The 17,315-nt window shown below is 36.3% G+C and overlaps 2 protein-coding genes across 13 annotated transcripts; one reads left to right on the top strand and one right to left on the bottom strand.

The window, feature by feature from the left end:
• Nucleotides 1-1,940: 1,940 nt before the first annotated feature.
• LOC143343464 (T-complex protein 11-like protein 1) lies at nucleotides 1,941-6,522 on the top strand. Of its 8 annotated transcripts, none has more exons than XM_076768390.1 (9): nucleotides 1,941-2,138; nucleotides 2,738-2,851; nucleotides 3,226-3,345; nucleotides 4,044-4,163; nucleotides 4,264-4,558; nucleotides 4,636-5,154; nucleotides 5,280-5,464; nucleotides 5,543-5,709; nucleotides 5,791-6,446. In XM_076768390.1, exons 2-9 carry the CDS (start codon nucleotides 2,841-2,843, stop codon nucleotides 6,036-6,038), a joined length of 1,665 nt encoding a protein of 554 aa, XP_076624505.1. In that variant the 5' UTR covers nucleotides 1,941-2,138; nucleotides 2,738-2,840; the 3' UTR covers nucleotides 6,039-6,446. The 8 variants fall into 8 exon arrangements, with proteins under 8 accessions (XP_076624505.1, XP_076624506.1, XP_076624507.1 ...); XM_076768391.1 differs by having other exon boundaries at nucleotides 2,771-2,851; XM_076768392.1 differs by lacking the exon at nucleotides 3,226-3,345 and having other exon boundaries at nucleotides 1,944-2,138.
• Rtel1 (Regulator of telomere elongation helicase 1) lies at nucleotides 3,197-12,032 on the bottom strand. 5 transcript variants are annotated; one of them, XM_076768386.1, is made up of 14 exons: nucleotides 11,844-12,032; nucleotides 10,900-11,072; nucleotides 10,403-10,826; nucleotides 10,062-10,317; nucleotides 9,658-9,918; nucleotides 9,273-9,583; nucleotides 8,993-9,199; nucleotides 8,742-8,904; nucleotides 8,404-8,661; nucleotides 8,090-8,329; nucleotides 7,522-8,016; nucleotides 7,279-7,420; nucleotides 7,048-7,197; nucleotides 3,197-3,358 (listed from the first exon to the last, which is right to left on the bottom strand). In XM_076768386.1, exons 1-13 carry the CDS (start codon nucleotides 11,870-11,872, stop codon nucleotides 7,112-7,114), a joined length of 3,045 nt encoding a protein of 1,014 aa, XP_076624501.1. In that variant the 5' UTR covers nucleotides 11,873-12,032; the 3' UTR covers nucleotides 3,197-3,358; nucleotides 7,048-7,111. The 5 variants fall into 5 exon arrangements, with proteins under 5 accessions (XP_076624501.1, XP_076624500.1, XP_076624502.1 ...); XM_076768385.1 differs by lacking the exon at nucleotides 3,197-3,358 and adding an exon at nucleotides 6,805-6,942; XM_076768387.1 differs by lacking the exons at nucleotides 3,197-3,358; nucleotides 11,844-12,032 and adding an exon at nucleotides 11,572-11,590 and having other exon boundaries at nucleotides 7,077-7,197.
• Between the last annotated feature and the right edge of the window lie 5,283 nt (nucleotides 12,033-17,315).

Below are 17,315 nucleotides of genomic sequence, written 5' to 3' on the forward strand. Positions count from 1 at the left end.
CGAAGGCAGCCCCGGGGCCGCAAGCGTCGGGTAACCTGGCGTCCGCGGCGGAGATATCAGGGGGGAGCGGGCGGGGGGGATATGTCATCCTTCCCCCCGGGATGAGCCTCGACAGGCAAGGCGCGGCGGGGGACTTTGTGATGTCTTACTAGAGTTCCCGGTCCCCCGTCAGGTGCCTGAGGATGGTCACCGCGAAGTTGTAGCCGGTAAGAGTTTGGCATTACCCGCCGGCCCTCCCTTCGGGTGGTCCCGCGGGTATCCATGAGGATTTTCCCACATACAAAAAAAAAAGTATGTTATTGAACCACGCACCCGTTTAATTCTCCAGGCGGCAGGGGAGGTGAACCCCTACATGATGCGTCCCCAGGTGGCGAATAGGGGCGGTCACTGGGATAAGATGCGGAAATGGGGTCATCAGCCTGAGAAGGCTGGTGGCAACATCCTCGTATGGCATCCCGGAGATCGGAGCGAAAGCTCCCGCGGACCAAATACCGGTATGAATGTGTTGTGTATGAAAATGAGTGTGAGGATGGGCTGGCGTGGGATAGTTACTATCCCTGATTCAGGCGTCTGCGGCTAAAAGAGGATATGGTTGGAGGAGTGCCTTCTACCGCGATGGGCCTGAAAAGGCACGGCGCGGTGGGGAACTCTAGCCTGTGATGTCTCACTAGAATTCCCGGTCCCCCATCAGGCGCCTGCTCACTGCGGGGTTTTTAGCCAGTAAGAATCCCCCTGTGCAGAGATTTCCCCGCGTCAAAAAAAAACAAAAAAAAAAAGTATGTTGTTGAAATTGGATAAATTAAATCTTTTTGTTCACCTGTTATACATGTACACTCGCCTGTCGGTCACTTTAATGTGAACAGAAAACGATCGGCGGCCCCTTGTATATCTCTAAAATTGAAGCCAAGTGACAATTATTGTTCAGATAAAAGTTGTTCACAATCTCCTTCTCTATAACGTACTCAGAAATCATCGGGATCGCTCCACGGATACTATAGTTTCTTAAAATTTTAAAGTTTTTTAAAAAAAGAAAAGCTAATGCGCGTTACTTTTTCAACCTCCCCCGATCTATATTCCTTTATAAAGGTCAGATACAGTCTTTTGTGAAAAAATAATAAAAAAATATACAGATTTAGGGTAAAGTCACTGAAATAAACATTTACCAAAATAGTTTTCAAAAATAAGAAATTCTTGTAATTTCTCAAACAAAACAAATGAAGGATATTTTATTATTTTACTCCCTGAAAATAATTACATAGTTGGTAAGTTTAAAAATAATATGAACAAGACGTAAAAATTATTTTTTATTATCCAAATATAATTTAATCAGTTTTATTCGATAAAGAACGCTTAGCCGAGTTCATTTCTTGGTACTAGAGTCGGCTGTAATTGGAACGTGTGCAATATTTGTCAAGCTCAAGGTGAACAACAATGATTCATATCACCTTCCAAGGAAGACAATGTCACGTATATCTTAAAACTTTTCAGATTTCATACGTATTATTGCGACGATACGATTACGAATTTTTAAGATAAATATTCCAAACAAAATATGCTACCAACTTTGACATATAAAAATGGATTCATTTTATATTTATTGTGATACAAATGCATATTTTATGATTATTTCACAGTTGCTTAAAAATTATACACGTCTTCCTAAATAAATAAAAAATACATTCAAACAGCATTTAAAATGTAATTACAGAGTAATATATTACTGTGTGGTGTAGCTATTAATAATTTTAAATTTTAGAAAATTATAAAAAATAACAAATTATTGACATGATAATTTGTTAAATCATCACTGATCAAATTATGTATCTTAGGATATTTTAAATAGTAAACATATTTTAATAGTTAAATATAAATGAATATAGAAGATAATTATGAGAAATGGTAACTCTGCAAAAAAGACATTTAGCAGATGACGCTACTGTTTGAAACAGAATTCATGCCTAACTTCACTGTTGAACATCACCTAGCTAGAAAGTAGTAAATACACAATACACAGCTGTTTGGGACATTACTGATTTCTGGACATGATGATTTGTATATAAAATTATTAATAAATTTACCATAGAAGTACGAACTTTATTATAATGAGTGTCCAAATATTTTAGTAAAATATTGAACAGGTAAGATTTCATTTTATACATTTTGACTTTCTAGTGAATGACGTCTTTGTAATTATATCGAAAATTAGAAGTAATTACGTCTACATAATTAACTTCATAATATTTCCAAGTTATTAAACGAAAAAATATGTTTAGAGTCATGTTATGGACAAAAATTACTTTAGTTTTGTTTGCAATCAAATCGATAAATGCTTAATTGTATTTGATTGTCTAAAAAGTGTTGCGCGTTAAGAAAAATACGTAATGTAATTCGTGATTATTTAAACCTTCAATTTTCAAAATAATTTTTTATTTCTAATCAAAGGTATTGAAAATAGATACTGTTTCAAAATTGTAATTATAAATGAAATTAAGAGATGGATAGAAAGTATTTGTATTTGTTTATTTTTTCTAAAGAAAAAAATTTTAGATATTTTCAAAGTACATTACAATATAAAATATGTTAATAGTAACAATTGGAATATGTCATATATTAATCTCATATATTATGCACAAATATAAGGCAGGGTATTGTATATACAAAAAATATTATGCCATTTCTTTAAAATCAATTAGGAAGGGTAATTCTTATATGTACCTTGTGGATGTTCTTTTTATAGACAAGGTTTGACCTCCTTTTCTTTATTAACCAGTGCATTCAACTGCCAGCTGCTTCTGAGTATAGGTTGTGCTGCAACAAAACATTTAAATCTAATATTAATCATGTCAGACAGGTATGTTTCCTACATTAATAATTTGTAATATATATTAAAGATCTTTTATGTAAATAAATAATTATATTATCTTCATGGAATAAAATGTAGTGTCATTTTTGGAGGCAAATTTGAATTTACTACTTTGTAATAGAAAAGGCATTTCACTTAAAGAAATGTAATTCTTAGGTATTTTTATTTATTATTTTCATTTCATTTTTTAGCCTTTTTACTTTTTAAACAAAAGATGAGAGTATAATTATATACGTATAAACTGAAAATTTCTTATTAATAAAATTTGTAGAGTTACAATTTAATTTTATTTTTTAAAACCATTTTACTTAATTTCAAATAAAGTTAATTATTATGCACACAATTAAACGCTATTTTATTAGGAATAAAATTTTGGTTGGCGCTGGAGTAATATGGGGTATTACTCTTTGCTGCCTCTTCGTTAGTCGCAAACTTCCAGGATCAATGGCGTTATTAAGTTTCATTCCTGGTATTTTGTTTTGGTCAGTAGTGTGCCTTTGTGTAACAAGAGTATTAAATGGTTAACATATATAGTACTTTTTATACTTCTTTATATCTTCTAATTATACAGGGTGCAGCCGAATAACATGGTGGTTCCTTATGAAAAAATAAGAACAAAATATGGAATAAAATTTTTTCATTTAAAGTTTGAAAATCTTATTTGTACGTATGCTGTTAGATTACGTTACGTTTTAATAACCAATGATCTGTTGTTTGTTAAAAGTCTTCTGTGTATTTTTTCTTAAACTCGGTAACTTTTAAATGCTGGGTAGACATTGTTTATAAAAACGATATGTGTTATACAATGCTCAACGAATCGTAACTTAGCTGTAACAGCATACGTACAAATAGGATTTTCAAACTCGATTTTCTCCAAAACTAAGCTTTAAATGAAAGAATTTTATTCCATATTTTGTTCTTAGTTTTTCATAAGGAACCACCTAGTACATGTTATTCGGCCGCACCCTGCAGAGTTATGTGTGAATAAAATTTCCCAATTTGAATACTTATGTTTATCACTAATGTATTATTTGATTTAACAATTAATTTATATTCATTATTAATGTTGTATTTTTTCAATATGATAATGTTTAATGTTTTAATAATATCAACTGTATTATTTGTTACAGTAAACATAATATTTGTTAAATATTATAATATAACAAAATGTATTTTAAAGGAATCAAAAAATGGAACATAACGAAGAACAGAAATGTAATATAAACGAGGCCAGTGCATCTACACCTTTAGAATGTCAGTCTAATTCTAACACCGATCCAGGGGAGGATATTGCAACAGGGTAAATTCAATTGTTATTCAAATTATCATTTATTCATTGTATAATAAATATTATTTAAATTTTTAATAATGTGGTTTGTAATGTACTTCCTATTATATAGGCAAAAAACTCCAAATTTTACGACAACCAGATTAGTAGGAACGTCGCCGCCAAAATTTGTTCCCCTTGAAGAAATTATAAAAGTTGTTAACGACATGGAAAATATGACTTTGGCTCACGAAATTGCAATGGACAAAAATTTTCAATTACAGAAGTTTGAGCATAAAGATGGTACATTTTACAAAAGAGTCAAAGAAATTATGCATACAGCTTTTTGGAATCTGTTAGCCGAGCAATTGGCTGAAGATCCTCCAAACTATACACAGGCGATGGTTTTATTAAACGAAATTAAAGAAGTAATATGTTCATACTGATTTTCTAAAGTAGCACAAGGTTTGTAGTTTTCAATAATTTTTCTTTTTTTCCTTTGTAGATATTAAATGAATTGGTATTGCCACACCATACAAAAATTCGAGAAAATTTAAAAGAAGTACTTGATGTAGATCTAATCAAACAACAAACAGAAAAAGGTGTTTTAGATTTCCATCATTATGCACAATATGTGATTTCAATTATGAGTAAAGTATGTGCACCAGTAAGAGATGGAAAGATTAGAGAGCTCAGTCAAAAAACAGATGTTATTGAAATATTTAAAGGTATAATGGAAATATTGCAGTTAATGCAACTTGATCTGGCAAATTTTACTATTACCATGATGAGACCAAACATAGTTGCTTCGAGTGTTGAATATGAAAAAGCAAAGTTTGCCGAATTCTTAAAAATCTGTGCAAATGGTTTGAATTATACAGAAAAGTGGTTATTAAGACATTTCGATCCTACAAAAGTTACAGACAGTTCATTAGATGTTGATAATATACGACTAATCACATATTCTCTTTTAACTGAAGCATATCTTGATCTTCTAGAGTGGGATTTCATTCCAGAAACAGAAGTATGTTTAGGAATATTAAATTACAGGAAACATGCAATCCATTTAGAATGGCACATGTTTTCATTTTACATTACGTACATTAATAATCTTACAAATATTTATTTTGTTTTATATGCTTCTTTTAGACTTTATTACTTGATCAGGATAGGTTACTAGAATTGCGTGATAAGACCAGTAGATTAAGCATTATAGGCGCTGTGATATTGCTAGTAAACAATACAGTGGGTGCACCAATTCATGGAGTATCAAGGTTCAAAAAGAATATTAAACAACATCTTACTGTGCTGTTGGATTCTGTACATTCAAATAAGTATGTACAAAATGATTTATAATTGTATACACAAACAATACAGTTATAAGTTAAATTTTATACATATACTGTTACTAGGGATTTGGAAACTGTAATGCCGAATATTGTATTGCAAGTAAAAGCAGACGTAAGAACGACATTAGAAGAGATTGATTCTGCTCCATTATCTCCAGAGTTGGAAATATTATTAGAAGGACAAATATTAGAACTTACTAAACCAGAACATAAAATTAGGCACCTTATAAGTGAGTATTGCATGCAAAATTTTATAATTCGAATATTGGAATTGGTTTTTTTATTTTATTCTTTTTTTCATACATTTTCAGATTTCAGAATTCGACAATTTGTACAAAAGCTAATGCTATGTAAATCTTTAGCACCGCTACAAGTACCACCAGGGCTATCATCGCTTCAAGAGGAGCTGACAGCTATAGCAGCTCAGTTTTTAATACTCATTTCTCATAATAGACGTGTGTTTGGAGAGCATTATGAAGAAATCGTGACCAATGCACTTATAAAAACACAAACTGATAATAATAAAGATGCAAGTGGAGTTCATACCACACAGTTGTAAAAAACTGCAATTTTTAACCTATCTTTATAAGGCAAACATTAATGTTATATGTTCATTAAATAACACATTAATTCAAAATAAGTGATATATATATATATTTTTTTTTTTAAAGTAATACTTAATGCATTTTCATGTCAAGATTCATAACAAAAGAGGGAAAAATATACATTAAACGCATGTAGACAAAAATATTAGATAGAAGACATTCCGATGTCGACGTAAGTTATGAATGATATACTTTAGTATTTGTCTAAAAAATACATATAATGATGAAAAAACACATGTTCGAATATGTGGATATTAATGGGTTTGTTTTTGAAGCAATGTATGTATTACTTGACATAATTTAAATATTATTATAATCTTCAATAACAAATATTATAATTTGCTACAATTAATTTTCCGTACTTGGTGCTTTAAAATATTTTTTTCCAAATGTTATATATATATAGTGAGAGACAAAATGTAACATACATATACATAAATATGAAATTAAATCAATTTGTAATGAAACTATATTGTATTTTTAAGTGGTCTATGGTTATTTTATAATATTTGATTCTTCTTAAGAATAACAAGAACTGTTTGTAAATATTACATATGTTAGCGTCAACGCCTTTCTGAAAAAAGGCACATGTGTCTAGATTAACGAATCTAATGACGTAAGGCCTGTTCTTAAAAGTATTGTATCGTAGAGAGTAGTAACCGTTAATATGCTATAGATGTTTTTATTTGACAGTGATTCAAGTGGCGATCCTACAATAGGAGCACTGTGATTCCGTGTATCAAAAATGTATAAGTTCGGAGTGACGACAAGGAGCTCAACGCAACATTTTTTAAAAAAGAAAAAGATATTTTAACGATATGTATAAATTTAAACTCATTTTGTAGTACTCTGTTTCTTCTGGATATAAACAAATAATTTAAAATTTAAGAAATTTGTACAGGTCTCCATGATTAAAAAAGATTATTTAGAATATAAAATATATTGTGATTCATTACTACTTACTTGTATCATATTTTTAATAATCATTCAATAAATGTAAATTTAGTTTTTTCTTTTTTTAAAAGTTTTAATTTTCTAACTGCACATTTTTTAAACAAGTAATATGAGTATCAAATGCAGCAATATGTTGTTTTTTTAAAAAATGTTTAAACCCTAAAAATTCATATATTTTTTCAATTATCGATAATTAACAGTATGATGTAATTAGTTCTCATATTAATGTAAAAAAAGTACCTATAAACAAATGAAATAGTTTTTTCTGTGGAAATATGTTTTCAAGTATTTTCAGCAACTCTTCAAGGTTACCTGTCTTCGTATAATTTTGTATCATTTTTGCAAATGTTTTGTAATCAGCTTCTGATAAAGAACGTTTTACCTAAAAGTACGTTGTATATGTACGTGACATTTAAACTGTAAAATATTCCTTTTTAAACAATATTTTATAGATTTAAACATATTTTATAATTGCATATTTACCTCTTTTAAATATGTTTTGCCTAAAGATTTTTTATCGGTATCATTCGATTCTTCAGAAATTTGTTGTGAATATTTTAAATTAGTTATACTGTTTGTGCACGTAGACGATGTAGAAGGACCAGACAAACACTCATTGAATTCAATAGGTAACATTTTTATTTTTCTTTTTTTTGTAACTGGTTCTGTGGTATTCTTTGTTAATTCACAGGTAACATAATTTGTTTTTAATTTGCAATCGCTAAAATTAATTATAGGCTTTGACTCTGTTGCTAAAAGCTCAGAGAAATTTTTTTTCTTTACATCAATTGTTTCATCAGCTTCTTTATTTTCATTAGTATATAAATCTATATTAAAAGTGTTCTCTACTAAAGATGTTACTTTAGACTTGTGTTTCATAGGATTTTGTGCAGTTCGCGACAAAGTTGTATCAAAAGATGCTGCCATTGCAGGTAACGAAATACTATTATTTCTAAATTGCATATTTGGTTGGGGTAACTAAAAATAAAATTTTTAGCGAACATAGTTACATTTGCATTAATACTTGTATAAACAAAGAAAGAAAACTTACAGTGTGTTCTGCATATTTAAAGAAATCTCTCAAATCTTTTGTAATTACTCCAAAATTAGTAAAATTTTTTATATGAGGCCTTAACCAAGCAGATAAATACTTCTTGAAACCTGGATTCTCAAATCTACAATCACAAAGAATAATAGCTCCATAATCATTTTTATGACGTATTATTCGACCAATAGCTTGATTAACAGCTCGTGATGCTTCGAGTTGATACCACTCTTGCCCAGACAAAGCCTACAAAGAGTTAAAGGATACAAGACAAAATTTAATCTATTTGATATTTTAATATAAATTCAAATTTTAATTACTTCTTTGTTGTTAATTCTTATTTCTTCCAAGTATCGTTGTTTTAATATAACTCTTGGATCTTTCAAAGGTGGAAATGGAAGACCTGTAATTAACACAGCTCTACCATTTGCATTAGCAAAATCGAGCCCTTCGCTCACTTTGCCTCTACAAACTGCCATGAAGATAGCCCCTTTACAAGAAGGATCTTTGATTTTTTCACAATATTCATTTAAAACATTTATGAAACCATCTTTATGTTGAGATTCGACGTATATAGGCTAGTAAATATAAGAAAATGGTTTTATTACACATATAAATTTGTATAACAATATCTTACATAAATATTAAAAATAATTACTTTATGGTCTGCAATTTTTGTCCACAAACCTGTGTTTTGCCATTCTTCTTTACACTTTTTCATTATTGGATATGAAGGAAAAAAAATTAATAGACCATGAGGTATGAGACAACTAAAATTAAATATAGTTCGTCCAAGAGATCCTATATATTTTGGATCATTCCTAAAAGAAGTTATATAATATAATATAATATATAATCTGAGTAATATATTAAATATATATTGTGTGAATGTATTTTTAATCAAAATACCTTGTGTTGTAAGAAGAATTTAAAGCAAAACCATCAGGACCTTGGCTAAGAATACCCACACAAATTTGATCTCCTTTTACAATATGCGAATTTTCCAATTGGACTTCAATTGGTATTCCAAGTTCGGATATAAAAGGTTTTAATGGAGACAATGTACCGCTTGTTAATATCATTGAGCGTACACCTTGTTCCATTAACTGCTGCATACTTTATAAAATATATGTATCGTTATAATTAAAATAAATAAAACAGTATATTAATAATATAATACATATTTTACCTAAAACCAGGACTAAAACACCAATAACTGATAACTTTGCCTTCATTTTTAAAAATGGTTTTCTTTGTTTCCCATATATCGTGTTTATAATTTTTTTTTTGTTCCTCTAATTGAATATATACTTTATAACATTGTTTTACTTTTTCCCTGTAGTGTAAGCTATTACCACTACTAAACACAATTCTTAGCAAATCACTAAATTTTTGAAGCGCATTGCCTTTCCTTGTAAATGGAGAGGCACTTGTAGTTGTTAAGTAAAATACAATTTTATCTAATTTCTCTATTACCAGTTGCTCCTTGCCGTGGGTTAACTGTCAAGTAAACTACGATGAAATATAAATATTATAAAAATATTTGATGCATTCAAAAACTAGTTCATAAGTACTTGTGCTTTTTCTAGTAATTCAAAAATATATCCACCAGGAAGCGTATCTCCCACATCGCGTTTATTGATTTTTATAGAATCGATGGTTTTCTCCAATTCCAAAAACATAGCTTTCAAAATGCATAAATCATCTGCAGTAAAATCTTTTTGCACATTTCCTGAATTTTCCATAAAAAGATCATTTTGTTCAACATTGTTAGCCATATCTTCCATTACTGCTGTTATTTCATCAATGCACATTGCAATATCTGTACTACATATCTAGAAAAATTTTGTATAAAATTCATACGTCTTCTTTATTCTTAGCAGACTTTAATATTTTTTAAACACATATGTATATCATAAATAATTCGTATGTATAGTATAATGATTTCTGTTACATATTATCATATTTAATGTATTACTTGCAACGATGCTGCTTCTTCACATATCTTTTCAATATTGTGTGCTTCGTCTAAAAGAATAATACTGTTTTGCAGATCTATATTTTGGGATCTTCGTGATTTTACATCTAGCAAGTAATTGTATGGCATGAATGTTATATCTGCATTTTGTTTAAGTTCTCTGGATAAGAAGTATGGACAGCATTTGAATTTATGACCAGCTTTTACTAAATCTTCTATATCTAATAATTGTTGTTTGAAGAAAGGATCTTCTTTTCTAAAAACATTTGTTTTTCATTAATGCTTTCGAAAAGCAAACAAATATTTATTAAAAATTACAAAATATCAGCAAAACATTTTACCTTGTTTCAACGTTGTTATAATAAAAACATGTTCTAGACTTTACTTTAGAATGACACATATGTACTTTATTCGAAGTGTTGGTCTCTTTGGAAACTTCTGGATGAATGCAAAGTTGATCTCTCGACCCTAGTACAGCTACACTTACATGTTTGTAAGAACTTTTTTTTAACTCTTGCATCGCCTGTGAGAGCTGAGAATGCGTTCTGGATGCATAGATAATTTTCGGCGCTGCCCAGTTAAAACTAATAGAAGGATCTGACTTGCCTGCAGCTTCTTTAAGTCCATTATTTAATTGTTTAAAGAAATGTCCTCCAAAATTTGGTGTTTCTATTCCACCGACCAATGATTGTGCTTGTAATTGAGCTTTTTTTGTTAATAACCAACTTAAAGAAGAACACAAAAGGCTCAGAGTCTTTCCTGTACCTGTGGTATTTATATTAATTCGTATTAATGTTTCAGTAATATGTAAATATGAAACAGTGAGATTGAGTTGTACCTGTTGGAGATTCTAGAACACCATTCTTACTATTCTGTAAGCACTCTATTACTTTCGCCATATATTCCTCTTGAACAAGATATGGTTTGAAAGGAAAATTAATAATGATATTATTAATTGTGACTTCAGGCATTGTATTGCTATGAATTTTTTCCGTACTTATAAGAGAATGTCTATAACATCACAAAAATTGTTTAATTATCACGAACCGCAAATTCCCGCCAAAACTCTGTACTAAACTTATTTACTATTAACTGTATATGTATAATGATGGAATTTAATTTGACATATTTTAAATTTAATAAATCCTTCTATTATAACAAAATAGTATTAAAATAGGAATAGAGCACTATTTGAAAATGAATATACATATTTAATTCAATACATTGCTAAAAAACGGTATTCGTATTATTGTATCGTCCTTCCACGAGAAGAAGGCACAGGCTGTGCCGCACAACGTGTTTACATCCCCACTCTTGCTGCAGTCCGCTGATTGGCTGTCACCGACTTCGTCATTGTTATCGGCCAATACCTGTGAGTCAGCGGACTGCAACAGGAGTGGAGATGTAAACACGCTGTGCCTTTTTCTCGTAGAAGGACGATAGCTATCAGGACATGTTATCAATAAATATTTGTCAGATAGTTGAAATTATGTATCATTAAATTATTGACCACTCTGTTGCGAATAACTTATTTTTAAATGCTAATGTAACAATTCCTGTAAGTGGAATAGATTAATTCATTCTGTTGAAAAGAAACAAAGAACCGCGATTAAGTTAGTGTTAGTCGCAAGCAGAGATGTCAAGGGAGCCCCGGGTGTACCGCAGACACCTCATTCCAGTATGGCCAGATCTGGCATAATTGAGTGCATCGACCGTCGACATTAGTAACGACGAACTTCCTTAGCGTTTAACGGAGTGGTGGGGAAAGTCGATATATCTTACCGCACGAGCCACATGTTACACCAGGTCATATAAACTAATTTCTTTATTGAAGTCAATAAAAAACGTGAACGGGAGCCTTTTCTTCTTGCTCTTGAACAGCTGAAGTCCGTCCTCGCGTCAATGGCATACAATTTCGAATCTCGACTGCCCAGGCATTTTTACGTTTCGAACTACATATGTATACATATGTATGTATAGGCACATACATACAGGGTGTTTGGTTACCCCTGGGAAAAATTTTAATGGAGGATTCTAGAGGCCAAAATAAGACGAAAATCAAGAATACCAATTTGTTGATGGAGGCTTCGTTAAAAAGTTATTAACGTTTAAAGTTTCGCCCGTACTGAATTTTTTTCTCGAAAATGCGCAAGATTTCAGGGGTATGTCTATTCACCAAAAATGATTGTAATTGACCCCTGTAACCGAAAATAATTTTTCCAGAACGATTTGAAATTTTTTTTTTTCGTCGAAAAATTCAGGCACTTAATTAGATTTTCGGAAAGGAATTTTTTTCTCGAAAGTGCGTAGGATTTCGGGGGTATGTGTAATGAGCAAAAATGATTATAATTGACCCACGCAACCGAAAATAATTTTTTTAGAATTATTTGAAATTTCTTTTTTTCGCCTAAAAATTTTAACAGCTACTCGAATTTTTTTCTTGAAAGTGCGTAGGATTTTGAGAGTACGTCTATTCACCAAAAATGATTGTAATTAACCCCCACACCCGAAAATAATTTTTCCAGAACGATTTGAAATTTTTGAATTTAATTGTTAATAACTTTTTAACGAAGCCTCAATCAAAAAATTGATATTCTTGATTTTCATCTTATTTTGATCTTTAGTATATCCCATTAAAATTTTTCCCAGGAGTGGCCGAACACCCTGTATAAGCAAACTCCATAATGAATTAAAAATTTACACGTAAATACACGTTTTAAGACCCCCTGATCATGTTTTAACTATTGAAAAAAAAGAAATTATTTTTATTATTCCTATAAATAAGCATATGTATACATATGTATGTTATTAATACGATTGAGTATAAACAGCTGATGAAATTTATACTCAATATGTGAAGAATAGACTTTGCTCATGTTCATGTTCAAAGGAACCAGAGTTGTTCGTTCTGGTCGCTGTCTGCGAAAGATCTCTGCAAACCAGAATTCTCGACCCTGAATGGAACGAGTAATTATTTTTCTTATTCAGTAACACAGAGTAGCCGAGTTCAGTCAGAGATGCTGAATCTCAGAGTTGTTCGTAACACGAAAAATATGATTTTATTCGTGTTGAAAGAGACCAGAGTGGTCTTTTTTGACAGCTGTCCTTGAAAAATCTCTTCAAAATAGAATTTGAATGCTGCGTAGGTGCCACTCTTCTCGCTTGACCATCTTCGATCTTGATTGAATGCAAATCTTCAATGAAATTCTTCGTCTCTCTTCTCGCTCCGTTTTGCTTGGTGGTTGAGGGATGTCTGCCGCGGGCGCGCCAGGGGGCACGGTTTTTATGCAACTTATTGAGATGACTGTCGACCAATCGGAGCCTTACAAATGTTGGTGTGTTACAAATATTGACACAATTAAATTGATTAGGAACATAATGGTGAAATAGAAAAAAAAGTTAAACATAAAGTTTAATGAAAACCTAGAAATGAAACAAAATAGACATGTAAATTCAATACATATATTAATAATTTGATAATATAATATTATTGCTACTTGTTGACAAGTAGCTACCAGTGGGCAGCACCGATCGGCAGTGCTCAGCTGATCTCTGAAACAAAAAATCAATACTCCTGGCAAATAATACGGTCTCTAGCGGAGAGATGCAAAATCAAAGTTAAGACTGTTGGTCTACGAAAGGACTAAAAATAAACATTCTTTGTTATAAAATTAAAGAATTATTATTTGGAATAATACAATACTTTGGAAATAAATCGTTTGAATATAGTTTATCAAGTAAGACTTTAGAAATTATTTTTAAACGATTTATTTTCGAAGTATTCTATTATTTCAAATAATAATTCTTTAATTTTATAACAAAGAATGTTTATTTAATATATAATTCAATTTGTGTCAATTATATTTTTTGCCTATATAGGCAAATGTAGGATGTTCAGTTTTATTCCAGAGTTATTCCGTAGCAGAGATGTTCAGTTTCTGAGTTGTTCAATATAAGAGTTGTTTAGTTTAGGTGTTGTTCCCAAAGATGAGATTTTCTTCGTCTTCAAAGAAACCCGGGTTGTCTCTTTTTGCAGCATCTTGACCATTTAACATCTTCTTGGCCATCTTCGATCTTGATTGAATGTAAATCTTCAATGAAATTCTTCGTCTCTCTTCTCGCTCCGTCTTGCTTGGTGGTTGAGGTATGTCTGCCGCGGGCACTTTTTTTTTGGTTTTCTCCCTGTGTGAGCGCAGTACCTCGGGGATTTTTCCCCTATGACCTGCAATTAGTTTTGTTGCGTCGTGTGGTCGGTGGTTTAGGGAAAAAGGAGGTGGGTTGGTGCCCGTGGAGCGCTGAACCGCTCTGCTCGGCGAGGCGCGCAAAGAATTAAACTACACGACAAATTCAAAGTACTGTTAGCAGAATTTATTCGTAGAGTTGGCTCAATGTAAGATTTTTAGATACTACTCGGTTAAGACTGAAAATCGTTCTGTTCCTCCGCGAAAATCCTTCCGCCGTCCTAGGCGTTCGTCCCTTCTCCGGAAAATTCTTGATCCTCCCTCTGGGTTGTTCTGGTCCAATCGGGGTTGGGCCCTACCCCATCCGTCCGGAATCGTCTTCGATCGGTGATCCACCCCCGAGACGGGCGAAGGTGGAGGCTGCGCGACCATGTTCGGAGCGGCCGCGAGTGAGAGAAAGCGTGGGAGTCGAGAGATTTTCAGTCTTAACCGAGTAGTATCTAAAAGTCTTACATTGAGCCAACTCTACGAATAAATTCTGCTAACAGTACTTTGAATTTGTCGTGTAGTTTAATTCTTTGCGCGTCTCGCCGAGCAGAGCGGTTCAGCGCTCCACGGGCACCAACCCACCTCCTTTTTCCCTAAACCACCGACCACGCGACGCAACACCTGCATTCACGCGAATGCGTAACAGTTTGATTGGTTAATTCTTGTATGGGTTTATGTTGTGTGGGGTTTTATCATGTTAGATTACTTGACTGAAGTTAGAGGTGTTACGCATTTGCATGACGTAGGGTTTATGTACATACAGCGGCGCGACGGGAAATTGCTGGAACTGGTTTTATCACTATCGAGGCTGCGATTTGAGCGAGGGAGATTCAAACGAACTCGCGTATTGTAATGCGTATTATTATTGTAGGAAATTCAACGCGAGGAAATCTAGGCGCAAACCGAGCATTTGTAGACCGTTGCCGATACTTTGTGTATACAATGTAGTTTAGACCGTTAGAGGTAGGCTGTATGCTTGTGGCGCGCATATGTGTGTGTGTAAGAATCGCTCGGTTGGCCATGTCGCCGGTTCTCGCTCGAAGGATCGGGAATATTCCATGGCACGCGCCGAGAACTTTTTTTTTTTTTTTTTTTTTTGTCGTGGGGAAAATCTTCGAAAGACTCCCTCCCACTTCCTTGGGGAGAGGTGGGAGGGGTGTGTGGGATTCCCCGCGCCCGTACAACGACAGGCGCGGGACCTACCCACTAAAAACCCCACGGTGACCCTTCGGCACGCTTTGGGAGGATACCGGGAATCGCTCGAAGCATTCTTCCGGTATCCTCCCCGTGCCCGCGCTTTCGCGCCCATCCCCCGGGGGGACAATCGGTCCCCCCAGTAGACACACTGCCTCATAGCGGCGGGACGGGGCCACTCCATCCCGCCGCTATCCGTCCCGGGGCCGCGTTTAGTGGCGGCTGCGAGCCCCAACTCGCAACCGCCCGCGACCCCGTTTCCACCCCTCGGCGGCCGGGCGTTCATGGCCGCACCAGACCGCCGAGGGTGCCTCCCCTTGCGTCGGACCGGTAGGGGGAGGCACTCCTACCCCCAACCGGTCCGACCCGGCGCCGCCTGGCGGGAGGAGGGTCCCCTCAGGACCCCCCTCCCAGCCTAGGTCATCCGCCACGCCGAGGCGGCCGCCCGCGACGCCTCGCGACCGGGCGACGACCTCGGGCCACCGCACGAGCGCGAGCTTCAGCGCGCCGCTGAAGCTCGCGCACCCTCCCCGCGGCCTCCTTCTGCAACATTACGTTCTCGCAGGAGGCCACGGCCCTCCACTTCTCCTCGCTGCCGAGCATGGCGCGCACCACGCCCGGCAGCGAGACATCCCGCCCGACGACGCCGACCAGGACACGGCGCTCCCCCTCCCACGCGGGGCATACCTCCAGGGTATGATCCGCCGTGTCCTGCTCAGCGTCGCAGTGGCAGCAACGCGCCGTCGGCTCCTTCCCTATCCGGCACAGGTATCTTCCGAAGCTGCCATGCCCGGAAAACACCTGTGCCAGCCGGTAGGTGAGGCTGCCATGGCCTCTGTCCAGCCACTCCTTCAGGAGTGGCCGAACAGCCCCGACAGTCCGGTGCCCCGCGGTTGGCAGAGCCAGCCGCTCCTGCCACGCGAGCAACACGGACTGCCGGGCCTGGCGCTTCAAATCGCCCCAAGCAGGTTCCTGCCCGCCCGGGACCGCCCCCACCCCCGCGCGACGGTCGACGCGGTGCCGGTACATCAACGCGTGCGACCGCGCGAGCAGGTCCATGGGCGGCATCCCCGCCAGAACCGTCGCCGCCTCATGTGACATGGTCCGATACCCGCGGACGACCCTGAGCGCCATGCGCCTCTGCACCCGACGCAGCATAGTCATGCCGCGCCGGGAGGCAGCCAGGTCGTCCGCCCAGACGGGGGCCCCGTATAGGGCCACCGACTGGACCATTGCCACATAGAGGCGACGAACTCGGCCCGCCGGGCCTCCCAGGTTGGGCAGGATCCGGCCCAGAGCCGCAACCATCCTTTCCAACCGGGGGACCAGGCAGCGGAAATGCTCCTCGAAACGCCAGTGGCTATCGAGGATCAGCCCTAGATACCTGATCTGGGGCTTCACCTCGATGTCAGCCCCACCCACCCGGATCAGAGGTGGTGGCGGATCCTGCCGAGGTGAATGAAACGCAATCACCTCGGTCTTATGGACCGCCACCGTCATCCCCATCCCCCTGATCCGGTCGACGACGCGTTGCGACCCCTCCTCCGCGCGACGCATGGCCCTCCCCCAGTGCGCCCCGACGGCCAGCACCAGTGTGTCATCCGCATAACACACCGTGCTGACGCCGTCGGGGAGGCCGGCCCGCAACACCGAGTCGTACGCGATGTTCCACAGGAGTGGCCCGAGGACCGACCCCTGCGGAACACCGCAGTACACCTCCCTCCGCATATCACCATCCCGGCCCGGATACTCGATCCACCTGCCGCGGAGATAATCCCCGACGACCGCCCTGAGACAAGGGGGGACTCGATGATATTCGAGTCCCCTCCTT

Source organism: Colletes latitarsis, chromosome 7, assembly GCF_051014445.1.
Source record: "Colletes latitarsis isolate SP2378_abdomen chromosome 7, iyColLati1, whole genome shotgun sequence".
NCBI lineage: Eukaryota > Metazoa > Arthropoda > Insecta > Hymenoptera > Colletidae > Colletes > Colletes latitarsis.